Below are 16,268 nucleotides of genomic sequence, written 5' to 3' on the forward strand. Positions count from 1 at the left end.
AGTTTCAGCCACGGTCATCGGGATGCTTTGAGCCTGAGGGGAGGCAGAGCATTACATGCTGGCAGGTGGGGCAGAGGCCCTTTGCTCGTGTAGACAGGAAGCAGAGAAAAGCAGCAGGAAAGGGCCAGATAGACCCTTCAAAGACACGCCTCCATCAGCCCACTTCCTGTAACCAGACCCTGACTTCCACAGCTCTGCTGCCTTCAACTTGTCAGCCTTGAAGAATCTGAACTGATGAGGTCAGAACCCTCAAAATCTAGTCTAGTCTAGTCCATCTAATCATGTGTGAAAGCACACAGACACCCAGAGGTGTCCTCCACTGACCTAGGCATCTCTCAGTCCAGTCAGATTGACAAGATTAACCATCTTAGGTCTCTGCCCCAAACTCCCCAGCAGCTCCCTGTTTCCCATGATTAGGGTTTGTGTCTCTTGCAGGGAGAATCCTTTGCTTGGCTCCTCCTTATGTCCCTTCTGTGATGTAAGCCAGAAATGACCTTGTTCTGACCATTTGGCTTTCTCACGTCTCCCTGAACAGTTGTATTGATTCCTTTTCTTGCTGCTGTGACAAAGTGCCTGACAGAATAGACTTCAGCAATGGAGAGTCACGTGGGCTCACAGGTCAAGGGTCAGTCCACCGTGGGTAGGCATGGTGGCCGAAGCTCATACTGCATCCACAATCATGAAACATGGATGCTGGTTCTCAGCTAGCCTTCTCATTTTTAATTCAATCCAGGGCCCAGCCCGTGGAAGGGGTGCCATCCACATTCAAGGTGGGGCCTTCCTCTCTCAGTTCAAAGTCTCTCAACACTCCCTCACAGACAAGCTTTTCTCCTAGGAGAGTCTAAGTGCTGTCAGGTTGATAGTCAAAATCAGCTCTTACAGTGACCTAGTTCCTTGGGAGGATGGCGACTCAGGGCAGGTCCTGAACATCTATCTATACAGTGTGTTCCACAAAGTCACGGTGACCTGGAGGCCTGGGGTTCCAGGGTCTGGCACTCAGCCTTGAGACCACAGACCCTGGAGCCCCAGCACAGGTAGGAGGGGAGAAAAAGCCAGAGGGCAAAGATACAAGAACCTCTTAAGGATCCTGGGACTATCTGTCTGCCTAGTGGTCATCGGGCTCTTTGAGGGGGGTGACTACAAACTCAATCTCTGCTGTCATAGTGAAAGGAGTCTCCAGGAACCAGGCCTGCACCAGACCCACTTTAGACTCTACTTCCATGAGCCTTTTGTTCCAGATTCCTGGGTGCTTTCAAATAGATGCCTTCCTCCCTGCGCTTGGCAGATTTCAGAATAGCAAGACTTACTGGTTTACACTTACTGTTTAGTCTTACGAATCCTGATATTCTTAGTGAGGTATTGACCTTTGACCCTGAGATATTAGACAGTAAACTCCTACCTAACTTCCTGTGGTTATTGCCCCTCTGCCCTGTTGGCTCCTGGCTCACCATCTCTAAGTACTCCTAAGTCTCACCTGGATGGTTGGAGAACAAGCCACGCAAAGCAGCAGTCAGGTTGGTTTTTAGCCCATACTCTAGCACAGGTGTGTTCCCGTGGCCACGACGGAGTGTGTAGAGTCGGAGTGGCTTTCACAGTGGCACCCAGGTGACATGCTCATTCCCATTCCTACCAGGAACACACACGAGTTGACTTGGGATTTTCAGATTTAAATGGCACATTATATGGCCCACAAATTTTAAATGTAAGTCTTGAAGCTTCCTGACAAATTAAGAAACAAAACCTTCAACCCAGAACCAGTTGTACTTGCAGAACATTGTAGGCCACCTGTCTGGGGCCGATGTCTCTGAAATCCATTCCCCCAGGTATCCCACACTATTACCAAAATTAGGATTTCTTTTTTTAAACCTTGCGTAAGCAGAATGAAGATACACCGTCCTGGGGATGGGAGGTGGGCTCAGTGGATGTGGAGTTTGCTGTGCAAGCCTGAGGACTGGAGACTGGTTCTCCGAATGGACAGAAGACTGGAGCAGGCATAGCGGCCCCACACTTGAGAGGCAGACAGGAAAGGCCTGGTCATGGTAGCTAAAGAGACTGACTAGAATTGCTAGCTCTAGTTTCAGTGGGAGGCCCTGCCTCAGTCAGTTAAAAATGGAGCACACGCAAGGAAGACATGACAGCAGCCTAGGCCTCCCTGCATGAGAATCTACATGTGTACATCCACAGGTCTGCACCTTGCACACAGTCATCGGGTGTATTTACATACGTGTGCTCTTGTGCTGTGTCCCAGGTCTGTGAGCTCTTGTTCAGCTGTTCTCTCCACCTAGGTGCAGTCGTCACCTTCTGTCTTTATCCGTTCTCTTACTGGCTGTCTGCTGCTGCCTGAAGTTTTTGGAAATGCTAAATATGGCTGCCAGATGGACTGTGGGTGTATGAGGAAGCCACAGCAGGCTGAGGCCTGGGAGTTTCAGCTGGAAAAGCCTCTGAGTTCATAGAAACGCCCCTGGCACATGGAGAACAGAATGCCATGTGCTTTCCCCAGCCTGTATAAGGCAGCTTAGTATAAACCAACTCTCAGATTGTGTGAAAGGCGACGGTTTGCTCTTGTGGTGGGTTCCCGACGGCCCGTGAGCTGGTGGAGTGTAGCTGATTTAGGCCCGGGACCACCCATTCTCAAAACTGCCAGCTGTGCTTTGTAGGTTCTTCAAGTGGGCATGCGTCGTTGGGCTGGTGTCAGCTCAATGGTAGTGTGCCAGTTAACATGCTTTGGGCTTCAGGTAACAAATACCCTCCCTCAATTGGTTACACAATGGAGTTTATTTTCTCATATAGTTGCTATGGCAATAAGTGTCTTCCAAGTGACAGGAGCAAGATGCTCATCTCAGTCTTTCCCTCACATGAGGGATGCTGTGGTGCTGGTCATGGCATGGACTTCAAAGTAGAAGAGAAAAGAGGAGAGGCAGTAGAAGACATCCTTACAGGCGTCCGTTTATGTCAGCTTCCTTGGGCTAGGGCAGAGTGGAAGACAGCAAACAAGCCTGAAGCTTGTGTACAGCCACACAAGTCTGAAGACCTGAGCTCCACCCCCAGGGCCCGACTCTGAAGGCTGTCCTCTGACCTCCACACGTGCACTGTAGCACATGTGTGTCATGTGCATGCTACACACACAGTCACAGTGAGTAAGGAGGGATGACCAAATGGCTCAGCAGGTGAAGGCACCACCAAGCCCGAGGACCTGAGTTCCATCCCCAGGACACCATGGTAGCAGGACAGATTCAGTCCATGGCAAGTTGTCCTCTGATTCTGGCCAGTGCTTAGCTCACACACATAAATAAATATAAGTTAAAATTTTAATAACTTAAAAATTATTTTTTAAAAGGTGGGGAAGGACTGCTGGAGAGATGGCTCAGCTGTTCTTCCCGAGGACTGAGGTCAATTCCCGGCACCCACATGGTAGCTCAGACCCTCAGTATCTCCGGTCTCAGAGGATCTGACTTCTCCTTCTGGCCTTTACAGTTGCTAGGCATGCGTGTGCTATGCAGACATACATGCAGGCAAAGCAGTCACACACAGAAAACAGAAATATAAAGTTTTCAAGAGATTGGTGGCTAGGGGTGGGGATTGGGTTGCACAACTGACAGCATCTCTCGGCACAGTGAGGTCTGTGTGGCAGGAGCAAGATGTTTTCCCTGAGCTTTACAAATCCGATGATGCCTTTTAACTGCATGTGTAATGCCTGACAAACACGGCGGCTCTTTCTTGAATGGATGAGACACACTATGGTACTCTGGAAACCAGACCCTGTGGGCCGGCTCCATAGGTCGCTGGCGTCTTCACTGAATCTGTCAGGTTACTGCACAAAACATGTTTCCAACTTTGAGAATGGATCGGGAGCAGCCCTTCTGACCTGTGTGTTCCATTCCACATTGTTCCTCAGGGCATTCAGTTTCTAATTGAGAACGACCTGCTGCAGAGCTCCCCAGAGGATGTTGCCCAGTTTCTGTACAAAGGAGAGGGCCTGAACAAGACCGTCATCGGAGACTACCTGGGTGAGAGGTAAGCTAGGGGGGCCCTCAAGCCCCTGAGCTGCAGGCTGTAAGACAGAGGTGCTGACCCCGGGTTGCTGGTGCCGAGTGAGTACAGGTATCGGGACACCTGAGCATTTGAGATCTTATGGCACCAAATGTTAAAGTGGACCAAAGACCTACTTAGGAGGAAGCCTAGGGGTGAACTTGATCTGGTCCTCACAGGGCGTCGTAGATACACAGTAGCACACACAGCAGAAAGAGTGGGTGACTGAGGTAGGTCTGTGTCCCATTGGAACCCTTCTCTGTCACCAGTGTTATTACCTCCAGGCCCATGAAAGCACACGCACCTTCTGCAGGTTAGCCACAGATATCCCAGTCTTGTCAGGGGTCTCCCTTTCACTTGAGGAGACTTTCTCACCTCGGCTAAAGGTTCATCTGCTGTTGGTTTTAGTTTGCTTGTCTTTGTTGGTTTTTGAGATCAGGTCTTGCTGTGTATGTAGCCTAGTCTGGCCTCTCACTTAGATCCACCTTCTTCCCTCTGCCTCTAAGGATTGGAATTACCGGGGGTCACCATTCCCTGAAGGGCCATCTGCTGTACTTAGCTGAGGCTACATGGGAAGACGGTGGCAGCAGGTGTCAAGAGGGAACATTTAAAGTCCAACATTGCCTAGTCAGGGCAGGTCTGCTTCTAGAATATTACTAAAAACACTTGCTCTAAAGTGGAAGCTCATTCTGGGAGGCCAACTATCACCCAAACCAGACGTCGGTGAGCCAAAAGCCACAATCAAGTATCTTGTGTTTATAGAAATGAACTTTTAAAAACAAATTAGCAAATCAGACTTATCAGTAAATGAAGATTATGTACCAAATGGGCTCACGCGTTCCCCACAGTCTCTCATGACCGTTTATGTGTGTTCAGTCTCTCGGTTACTTGCTGACCCCTGGCATCCCTAGCCCTGGGCATTTGGTTCAGTCAAGTCGGTTACAGAGCTTCTGTGCTGCTCAGTGGTACAATGCTTCTTCCTCAGCATGCATTTGTCCTGAGCAACACACACACACACACACACACACACACACACACACACACACACCCTGATTCATTCAGGGCCAGCCATGTAGATCACTTGTTAGAGTGCTTGTATAACATACAAGTCCTGGGCAGCACTGTACAAGCTGGTCATGGTGGCACAGCAAACCCATAGGGACACCTCATAAATGTGGCAAAGGCAGCGCTGTCTCATGATAAACCACTGTTGTCCCTCAACACAACACGTATCAGGCCTGAGGTGAGGGCTGAACAGGAAGTCATCCCTGCTCTTTAGTGTGGCTCTACAGTGCTCTGTCTGCCAGGCCACGTAGGCCACAAAGAAAAGAGTGCATATTGGAGAGGTAGGAGTAGAACTGTGTGCAGATGACGTGATCCATGTGTATAGAGAATCCTACTAAAAGCCGAGCAGTGGTGGCATCCGCCTGTGGTCCCAGCACTCAAGAGGCGGGGGTGGGAAGGCACCCAGGGCAAGCCGGGTCGCTAGTGTAGCAGAGTCAGTGAGGGACCCTGCCTTAGAAGGTAAAGCAGAAGGTGCTTGAGGCATTAGCCTCTGGCGTTAGCCACACATATGTAGCTAAACACACCTGTGCACCAGCATACTTTCAAGCAGGCACATACACACACCATACATACATATGCATGATGTCCTGATATTATCTGTTGCTGTGATCAAATACACAGACCAAAAGCCACTTGGGCAGGAAAGACTGTATTTGGTATATACATCTCTGCCTCAGCCTATTGCTGGGGGAGCCGGAGCAGGGACTTAAGCAGAACACAGCATTCTTTGCTCTGGCATGCTCACTGCCCAGGTTCAGCTGGCTGGCCGGTTTTTTTTTTTTTTTTTTTTTTTTTTTAAAGTTTTTATTGACTCTTTGAGATTTCCGCATCATGCACCCCAGTCCCACTGATCTCCCGTCCCCTCATATGCACCATCTGCCTTTGCAACCTCCCCCTGCCTAAATGAGAAAAACATACAAACAAACAAAGCAAAGCATAGAAAACATCTCATCCTGGAAGTTCTGTTGTGTCACATTGTGTCCCACAGTATTTCCCTCTGTCCACACATCTTCACTTGTGAATGTTCAATACAAGGAGTCATTGGTCTGGGTTCGAGGTCTCTGGCTTCTGTGACACCATCGATATTGGCTTCTCACTGGGACTCCTGGTTATCCTGTTGTGGTCCTGCAGCTCTGGATCAGCAGGTCTGGCTCGTCTACATCTCCCAACAGTTCACAGATAATACAGGTTTGGGGTGAGCCAACTCAAAAGCTCTAGAACTGGGCCTGGGTGGAGGCTGGACTAGCCGGCCTGCTAGCTCTCCCTTATCCACACCACCAGGGCAAGCTCTCGAGCGCTGCTCTGGCTAAGTCACCCAGTGCTGCCATCAGCAGGAGGCAGGGGCTGCTTTCCAGTCCTCATGCCCTCAGACCAGCTCACCTACACCCACCCCTCCAAACTAGCTCCACTGGTTCTTTCTGTAGCCTAGGTCCACTTGCCTAGGGACAGTACTACCTACAGTGGACAACCATTAGTCAAGACAATCTCACAGACATGGCTACAGACTAGCCTGGTTGATACAGTTCTTAGATTGAGGTTCCCCTTACCCAGTAACTCCAGGTTTTGTGAAGCTGACAATAAAACTAGCCAGGATGCACACCAGACCAACAGTGAGCAGGCAAGCTCAGCGGGGTTGCAGAAGTCAAGTTCCGTATACCATAGCCAGTCGCGTTTCTGTACAGTCTCACCTCAGCAAATGGGAAGGAGGTCTGTTTCTGGTAGTGTTGAAAAGACCAGGAGTGAACTTAACAGAGATGTACAGGCAGCCTGCAACCTGAAAGGACTCAGTCAGTTCAGAGGTCTGCATGATGGAAATCCTGCCCGCGTTGACGGGTTGTGAAGGAGCCTTGCTGCAGTCTGCACTCCCCACCGTGATGGGCACATCCCATTTTCTTATCCAAATCCCATTTGGTTTCTTCCCATAAGTCCACAAGCTAACCATGAAATTCCACGTGGAAGGTTCTAGGGATCAAAGTAGCCACAGTCTTGGAAAAAAAAAAAATAAAAGAATAAAGTTCAAAAAACCGCTTTGTGGTTACAGAATAAAATTAAAATTATGCCAGGCAGTGGTGGCACATGCCTTTAATCCTGGCACTTGGGAGGCAGAGGCAGGCGGATTTCTGAGTTCCAGGCCAGCCTGGTCTACAGAGTAAGTTCTAGGACAGCCAGGGCTACACAAAGAAACCCTGTCTTGAAAAAAAAAAACAAAAAAAAATAAAATAAAATAAAATTATACTAATCAATAAAGTGCAATACTGATGTAAAGACAAACATGTAGAAGATTGTGGGGCTGGAAAGCTGGCTCAGCAGGCAAGAGCACGCGCTCCGCTGAGGCTCTGAGTTGTATTTGTGACGCCCACATCTAGTGGCTCCCGGGGCCTGGTGTCCTCTTCTGACCTCTGCTGTTCCAGAACTCATCTGTATTGTCCCCCTCCCCTGTCTGTCAGTCATACACAGTTAACATAGTAGAAAAGTGGTCCAGAAGGGGGGAGGATGGGACTGAGAGGCGAGAGATCAACACCTGCAGGAGTGCGGGAAGAACGACCCCAGCAGGTGACGTCATTGTGACATCAGCTCCTCACTAAACAGGAAGGTAAGAGGGGTCCAAGACACAGATGGAAGCTTTAAATGCTTAGAAAGAACCAGGGGTAAATCATCACGACCCTGTTCTTGTAAGAGCTAAAATAGGTCTGATGCCCAAAGCTTAAGCAGATGAGGTAAACTGAACATCAGAAACATGTTTTAAAATTTTAAATGTTTATTTGTTTGTCGTGAGAGTAGCCTGCTATGGCACTTTGGCAGATCAGAGGATAACCCGTGGGAGTTGATTCTGTTTCCCCAAATGGGTTCTGGGGTCACACTCCAGTTGTCAAGCTTTGTACCAAGTGCCTTTGCTTGCTGAGTCAGTTCACCAGCCCAAAATAATAATTTTTTATTATTATTATTATTATTATTATTATTATTATTATTATTATTATTATTTTGCTTCAGACAATACTATTAAGAAAGAGGGAGAAAAAAGAAAAGAAAAAAAATCTGGAAGTGGTGGCTCACACCTTTAATCCCAGCACTTGGGAAGCAGAGGCACGCCTGGTCTACAGAGTAAGTTCCAGGATGCCAAGGCTACACAGAGAAACCCTGTCTTGAAGAACCAGGAAGAGAGAGAGGTGGGAGCAGCTTCCCCAAAGAGCAGCATTTAAATCTTACTTGACTGCTAGGACACAGCTGGAGATATAAAGAAGCCTTGCCATCTGACCTGCCCCAGTCCCAAACCCTCATGCTGTAGGGATGGGAGTCTGTCCTTAACACTGCCTCTGGCACCACTCCCTGGGGTTCTGGAGGCTGCTGTGGTTACAGGCTTTGTCCTTAGCTGTGGCCCTAGCCTGGCTGCCACCGTGCTTCTTGCACACTGAGCAGCAGTGGGGCCTGAGTGTGTGGACACACCTGGCCCAAGTGTGCCTGGCACCAAGCTGCTTTGCCAGTTCAGTGGCTCATCTGACAAGTGTGTTGCAAAGGTGAGGACTCAAGCCAGCCTCTGTGATCTGCAGGGACAGGCCCTGCATGCCTCCTGGGAAGGTCTCATGATGCCCCCTCCTGGGGACAAAGGCTAAGGGGCTCTGGAGATAACCATACTGTGCTTCCCCACCATGCTTTGTTTCCATGGTCCCTTCATTTAATGTGCAACCTCCACCTGGGCAGAGGTGTCCTATGGGCCGACAGCACTAAACTATGACCACTGCTTAAGACATGTCTAGTGTTTGTGTGGTACAGACGGGATTTTCTGCCAGGTCTGGTCTAATCCCTGTGTCCCCTTGAAGCTGTAGGTATTTGACCCTCATGGTGAGTACCAGTCCTGAGACAGGGCAGGTGAACTCTGGTGTTCGTGCTGCTAGGGGTGTCCTCAGAACACATGGTGATCATGCCTGCGGCAGGATTTGAGCTAAAGGCCTGTGGAATACAGATACTTCATTTTTTCTTTCTATTGTTATTTAAATGTTAAAATCTTTTTATTGTATTTTCATGTTTAACTTTTAAAAACTAGTATGATTGTACTTACGGTTTGTGCTGGTAATCCCAGAACTCATAAGGCTGAGGCAGGAGGATTCCAGTGCGTTCTCTAGTCCCTAGGTTATAGAGTTTCATGCCAGTCCAGGATACAGAACCCCCTAATATGATGTGTTTCCCCTAGACTTTCCTGGACTAGTGCATTTGATGGTTTATGGTTATGGTGTTGCTTCATTTTCTTCATGATCAAAAACCCTGTTTATGAAGCAGAGGTTATAATAGGGCCTTGCTCGGGGACGTTTTGAAGGTTCCAGGCTGTACACAGATTCCGGGGCTTCACAACTTGTATTAGAGCTGGCCTGTTGACGAATTGAGGGTTTATGGTGGACCCTTTTCCAATTCCTGTCTATTAGAAAATGCTCTCCAGAGAGCCTGGGAATGGGGAGTGTGGTTCATGGGAGTCCCATAGTCTCAGCACTTGGGAGGTGGAGGCAGGAGGATCCTGAGTTCCAGGACTTCTCCAGTCTAATGAGACTCTGTCTCAAAAGAACAGAACAAGTTTACAGTGAAGAATGTGGGTGCCTGTTGTCAGCTGTTGTTACCCGTGTGACCTGCCATGATGCGCTTTTTCGCCAAGGACCTCGGGTGTAATGTGTTTGCCCTGTTTATGTTTTTTCCTAGGGATGATTTTAATATCAGAGTTCTTCAGGCTTTTGTCGAGCTGCATGAGTTTGCTGATCTCAACCTTGTTCAGGCCTTAAGGTGAGTGCTTGCCTCAGAGCATGAGTAGACAGACGGGGAGACGGGAGGCTGCAGTGCAGGAGCCGTTGAATGGACCCCCCCCCCTCCCGGCCCCCATCGTCCCTTACTTTTGACAGCTCAGCCTCTGTGCCCTCTCCTGTGTGACACTCAGCAGCCCTAGGCAGAAACCAGACTCACTGAGAAATAGATTGCACGCTTGCCTCGCCCTCGCTGTGGCCGCTGCTTCGGTACCTTCCTAGTCTCTTTGCTGTCCCTCGTTCTGAGGACCCCCGCACTTGCTGTCACTGTGCCTGTTGCTCTAACATAATGCCCTGATTAAGAAGTGCCTTAGGGAAGGGTTTGTTTGGGCTCACATTTGAGGGTGCAGTCTGGCGTGATGGGGAAGGGATGGCAGCTGGCTAAGGTATAGACAAGAAAAGATGTTGACGGGTTTGCAGAAAGGAAGCTGAGGTAAGATACTCTCCCTGTAGCTTTATTAGGAGAATTTACAGGCTCTTGGCTACGGAATGGCTGTGAAGCAGCAGAGCCACCATGTGTAGATAGCGTGGTAGGGTCCAGAAAGCAAAGAGGCAGATCCTTCTGCTCTAAGGATAGTGAGCAGTTTCTTGCCCTTGCAGTTTTTGTGGAGGTGGGAGGTGGGAGGGACCAGTCCATGCATGATGCCATCCACATTCACAATGTGTTTTCCTCACCTAAACCTTGCTGGAAACACTGTCATCAATAGACCCACAGGTGTGTCTCCATGGTGATTCTGTATCCAATCAAGTTGACAGTGGAGGTCAACCATCACAGCGTACATGTGCTTCCTGTGCCATGCATAGTACAATCTCAGTGTCTCCTTGGCCTGTTGTCACTACAGTTGGCCTCAGGCACCAAGCATGCCAAGGAGGCTGCAGATCGAACCATCAGATGTCATCCTGTGGCTTTTGACTTGTAAGTGAAGGAGGATGGTCCTTGGCATTCAGTGTTGTTCTGGTGTCTGTAGCATGTTCTTCAGATGCCCAGCCAAGCTGCTGGGCCTTCAGTCTTGCACAGTTGGTGTCTTGTTCTGTGGAGACATGACATTTGGACTGTGACTTCAACCTGGTGTACTGGCTGGTATAGGAAAAGGCAACAGGACTGTCCTGGTGGGGTCACTGCCTGCTCCAAGCTAAGCACACATAGCTGGTCTTGTCTGCTGTATCTTCATACCTCTCCTCTGGGGTTGTTTACACTGCCTTACTTCAGCTGTAGACTGCAATGTTGGCAGCCTTTGTTTGGAGCCCTTGGGACCTTGCTCAGAAACTCAGTCTGGGCTGAAAGCATCCTGTCAGAAACCCATACAGGAGACAAAGACCTAGGTCACTGATTTTAGGTCCTGTTCGCTTAGACCTTGTCTTAGTTAGGGTTTTACTGCTGTGAACAGAAACCATGACCAAGGCAAGTCTTATAAAGGACAACATTTAATTGGGGCCAGCTTACAGGTTCAGAAGTTCTGTCCATTATCACCAAGGTGGAAACATGGCAGCATTCAGGCAGGCATGGTGCAGGAGGAGCTGAGAGTTCTACATCTTCATCTGGAGGCTGCTAGAAGACTGTCTTCCAGGCAGCTAGGGTGAGAGTCTTAAAGCCCACACCCACAGTGATACCACCTACTCCAACAAGGCTACACCTCCTAATAGTGCCACTTCCTAGGGGAGAATGGCAGGCATTGCTAATGCCTGTTGCATTGCTGAGAGAAACTACTTCCTGTGGGAATAAAGTGTGAAACTGGATAAGAGGTCATCAGACAAGTGGGATGAGGGGGACTATCCTCAGCGCTGAGGCTGGAGCCAGCACCAGGGACCAGGGAGACAGGCCTACGCTGGTGGATGCTGCTGCCCTGTAGTATGAAGAACTGTTGTGAATTTTGACCTTTGCTGTAGGGGCAGAGATGTGCCACTGGCCTCCAGGGGTGAGAGACAGGGAGAGCATGTCGGTGGCACTTTGCTGACTGTATAGAGCATAGTGAGGAAGTGTCAGAGATGGGCTGGCTCCACTGGCTGTCTTGAAAGTGTGACCAGGACATCAGAATGTCATGCTTGTAGCGGTTCTTTGGTACCTTACGGGTTTTTCTCCTCCATCCTTCTCTATTCCTCTTCCCACCCTTTCTACCCCCTACACAGATAGGAGAGAGAAAGCCAGGGGCCAGAAAGTGGGTAACATTATTGTGGATTACTTCCTGCTGATAGGGCCATCAAGTTCCTTGGGGCAAGTTTGATCTTCAATGTCAGGATATCATCTAGTTTCAGTTTCTTCTTTTTCTCCTCCTCCTCCTCCTCCTCCTCCTCCTCCTCCTCCTCCTCCTCCTCCTCCTCCTCCTCCTCCTCCTCCTCCTCTTCTTCTTCTTCTTCTTCCTCTTTCTTCCCCTTTCCTTTCCCCTTCCCCTTCTTTCTTCTTCTCTTCTTCTTCCTCTTCTTCCTCTTCCTCCTCCTCCTCCTCCTTCTCCTCCAGTTCTTCTTTGTGCACGACTACTTAACAAACCTTGACTAACACCAACCAACAACCCACCATGCTTCCTGGGGCCCTAGCATTTATATACACTCTTAAAAGTCCCCAGGACTTCAAATGTCACACGATCACAGAAACTATCTGCAGTTGGCAGAATCATGCCCCTGCCAGAGTATGAGGCAAGTCACAATCAGCTGCTGGGGCCAGTCTGTAGCAGCCCCACACCCCACCCCTGGGATTAAAATGGAAGACCGTTCCTGTGTTTTATAAAGAAACCAAAATTCTCACTACAGATGTTTTGAGCTGGGCTCTGGCTGAGTGAGGGGCTGACTGTGGCAGGAATCCCTCTGCAATGGGGGAAGTGGCAAGAAGCAGGGAGGAGGATCCCGGAGGGAGATGGGTCCTTCTCCCTGGCATCACTGTGATAGCCATATCTTGAGACCCAAAGCTGTCCAGAAGTTTCTCTTCAGCCTGTAGGACTGAGCTGAGTTCTCATCTTCGTTCTGAGCCATTGCTGAATGGCTATCCCTGAACAGCTGGGGACGAGCCTCACTGGCCAGGGAGACCCTAAAGGGCAGGACAGCCATATAACCTTGTCCCCAGTACTTAAGGCAGACGGGGAAATGCTGCAAGAAAGTGAAGTGGGGAGTTGGAGACATCAAGCAGGAATTACAATGTCCCGTGGGGCATCTGACTTCTGAGGACAGCAGTGTCTCTGTGCTTGGGCCTGGTTTTTAGGGTCAGGAGTGACACCACACATCATGACTGGCCTAGAAGGTGTAGGCAGGCACTGGTTGTTTTCTGACTTTGCCTTGTGGTGAGAGGTCCTAAGAGAATAGGACCTTTATCCTGTCACAACTGTGACAGCTGTGGGATAAAGCAGGCCCTGGTGATCACCTGGTACATGTAGGATGGTGACATGAGGGCAGTGTGTTCATGTAGGGATGGTGACTGAGGGCAACGTGTTCATGTAGTGTGTTGAGAGCGTGGACAAGTTTCAGGTGCTCGCAGCAGGTCTGGAAGAATTGATTGTAGTTACACAAAAGGGAGCAGTCATCAGTCTTCAGTTGTTGAGCAGGAGGAAACCAGTTGCCCTCATGGGAGTTCTGACGGACTGAGCCGGCTATGCTCTTGTTGTGATGTGTGTGGGGAAGGAACTGCTCGGGACCTGGCCAGCTCTGTGCTCCCAGGGTCACTTAGTAAAGAGTCCTGTCTTTGCAGGCAGTTCCTGTGGAGCTTCAGACTTCCCGGAGAGGCACAGAAGATCGACCGCATGATGGAGGCCTTCGCATCCCGATACTGTCTGTGCAACCCTGGGGTCTTCCAGTCCACAGGTCAGCAGCCTGCCGCGCCCAGGTGGACGTGCTCCCGCCCGCCCGTAGCTCCCATCACCCCACTGCCTCTGTAGGAGCCAGCCCTCAAAGCGGGCAGGCCGTCCTGCCAGGGAGGCAGCGTGGCAGCACTTCCGGGGCCCCTCCCGTGTGGGACAGCAGTGAGCCCCAGCCTCCCCTCCCCCACCCCATCTGTGGTGTTGCAGATACGTGCTACGTACTCTCCTTTGCCATCATCATGCTCAACACCAGCCTGCACAACCACAATGTGCGTGACAAGCCCACGGCCGAGCGCTTCATCACCATGAACCGAGGCATCAACGAGGGTGGGGACCTCCCTGAGGAGCTGCTGAGGGTGAGTCCTCAGGCGGCTTCCCTGCCACCTGTCCACCCTCATTGCATTTCTGCTGCTGTGATAAACTACCCCAGCAAATGCAGCGTTAAGGGAGGAAGACTTTGTTCAGCTTACAAAATCTAGGTTACCATACAGGCCATTGTGGGGGAGTCAGGGCAGGCACCCGAAGCACCTAATGGGTCCCATATAGAGCTGAGAGGAGAGGACTATGCCATGTGGGGCACGCTCACCTCACAATCGCTCTCCACACTGTGGGACCCAGACCTGGGGAAGAGCACTGAGGCTGGCTCTTCCCTCCTCACCAGCGTGATGTAGGCGGTCCCTCACTTTCTCAGCTGATTCCAGATTGTGTCATGCTGACAACTAAGATGAGCCGGCATGGTCTCTGTCCTTGCCGTCTCTCGTGGGGTTTCCCTACTCGTGTACACGTACGTGGGAGGGGCGGGGCTCAGTGTTGGAGTTCTCCTTCAGTCTTTCCTCCGCTGGGTTTTGACTGTTAGTGCTACGTGAGTAGTGGATGTGTGCGCTGCTGTGTGCGCAGTGGGGGCATGTGGAGGTCAGAGAACTACGCTGTGAGTGAGCTGTGCAGATGGAACTCGGGTTGCCAGGCTGTGTGCCCAGTGCCTGACCTGCTGAGCCTGTGCCAACCGCCACGTGTTTTGTTGTTATTGTTTTTGGAGACGGGGTCTCTCATAGGCCGGTAAGTCCCAGGATTCTTCTGTGTCTGCCTCTGAGATGACAGACACAGATACTACTAAACCTAGGTTTTCACATGTACATAGGCACTGGTGATCCAGAATAAGGTCCTCTTGCTTGCCCGCAAGCATTTCACCAACCAAGCCATCTCCCGGCCTCTCAAGTTATTTTTAATTTTCAAATACTCTCAATCCAATGAAAATCAGTAATGCTTGTTTATTGATTTCAAAGGTGTCTTTCAAGTGTCTCCTTAACCACCTGGTCTCTCAGGCCACATGGTGATTCTGTGCAGGAGGGAGAAAGGATGGTTGCTTCTCACACAGTCCTGAGTGGTTGCTTCCCTCCCTTACAGAACTTGTATGAAAGTATCAAGAACGAGCCGTTTAAGATCCCAGAAGATGATGGCAATGACCTGACGCACACCTTCTTCAATCCAGACCGAGAAGGCTGGCTGCTAAAGCTGGGTGAGCCTGGCGGAGGCCGCACTGCACCCCTGCCCACAGCTCCTTGTCCGGCTCCTTTGGAGCCATAGCCCCAGCTACAAGGCAGAAAGATTAGAAAGAAAAGTACAGTCAACCAGAGCCCACTCTGGGCAGCCACACCCCCCAGCACTGGTGGCTCTGTCCCTGAGCTGTGGCCTTCCAGAGTGGGTCATGCTTGCAGCCATCACTGCACAGCCCATCCCAGGGAGCCACTGAGTTAGTGTCCACGGATCCGGGGAATCCTCTGCCTGAGAAGCAAGTGCCTTTCTCTCCAGAACCTGTGTGCTTTCCCGTGCTTTGGCGTGGCTGTGATTCTGACGAGTGGTTTAAATGTGCCTTCTTGTTGTTTTCCTTCTGCCTGTGGCTCCCACCTTTCTGTTCTGTGACGGGCTGTCCCTGCTTGTCTGCGTTAGGAGGTAGGTACCCAGTGGCTTCCTCCCTCCCCAGCAGCTCATTCTCCCCCCACGTTGGTCTGTGTGACGCTCTGGTCTGTGGTTGCCATCCATCTGATCCATTTGGCTTTGGACTTGGCTGGGGCAGCATCATGCAGGCATAGTGTGTGTGACACCCACCCACCAGGAGCAGGACTCAGAGCACCTGGCCAGAAGCGCATGGGGAGGCGGTGTGGGAATAAGCTTGCCCTGTCTTCAGGGCCCTGCAGCAGGGAGGAAGCTGATAACCTGCCTGTCTTACAGTGCCACCCCCACCCCCACCACCCACCACCTCCACCCCCACTTACCAATAGCGCTTGCACCTGGACAGAGGCTTCCCTATGGAAACTTAATCATTTCCTGCATTTGGGACAGTTGAGACTTTTAGGGTTCATGTGACTCTGGAGGGATGAAGTGTCACTACAGATTGACAGTAAAGTCTGTGACATGTGACCCTGTTCAGGCAGTGTCATTGCTGTGTAGTAAGAAAGACATGAGGGATATAGAAATCTGATTGTATTTTTTAAAAGGTGGATCAAAGGAGGATGGGTGTGACATGGGAACATTAAGGTACAGCTGCCTTAGGGACCGGGTTGTCCCTGAGGCCTGCTCTCCTTGTGAAACTCTTCTCTTTTTCTTTGCC

General features: G+C 50.4%; 1 protein-coding gene across 1 annotated transcript in view; it reads left to right on the forward strand.

The window, feature by feature from the left end:
* The window catches only part of Cyth3 (cytohesin 3), a 93,426-nt gene that overhangs the window by 70,770 nt on the left and 6,388 nt on the right, over nt 1-16,268 (forward strand). The window contains exons 5-9 of the mRNA XM_076923611.1: nt 3,896-4,014; nt 9,781-9,861; nt 13,552-13,664; nt 13,868-14,016; nt 15,065-15,176. Coding sequence (XP_076779726.1) covers nt 3,896-4,014; nt 9,781-9,861; nt 13,552-13,664; nt 13,868-14,016; nt 15,065-15,176 — 574 coding nt within the window. The remainder of the gene's footprint in view (nt 1-3,895; nt 4,015-9,780; nt 9,862-13,551; nt 13,665-13,867; nt 14,017-15,064; nt 15,177-16,268) is intronic.

This window comes from Arvicanthis niloticus, chromosome 24 (assembly GCF_011762505.2).
Source record: "Arvicanthis niloticus isolate mArvNil1 chromosome 24, mArvNil1.pat.X, whole genome shotgun sequence".
Lineage (NCBI taxonomy): Eukaryota > Metazoa > Chordata > Mammalia > Rodentia > Muridae > Arvicanthis > Arvicanthis niloticus.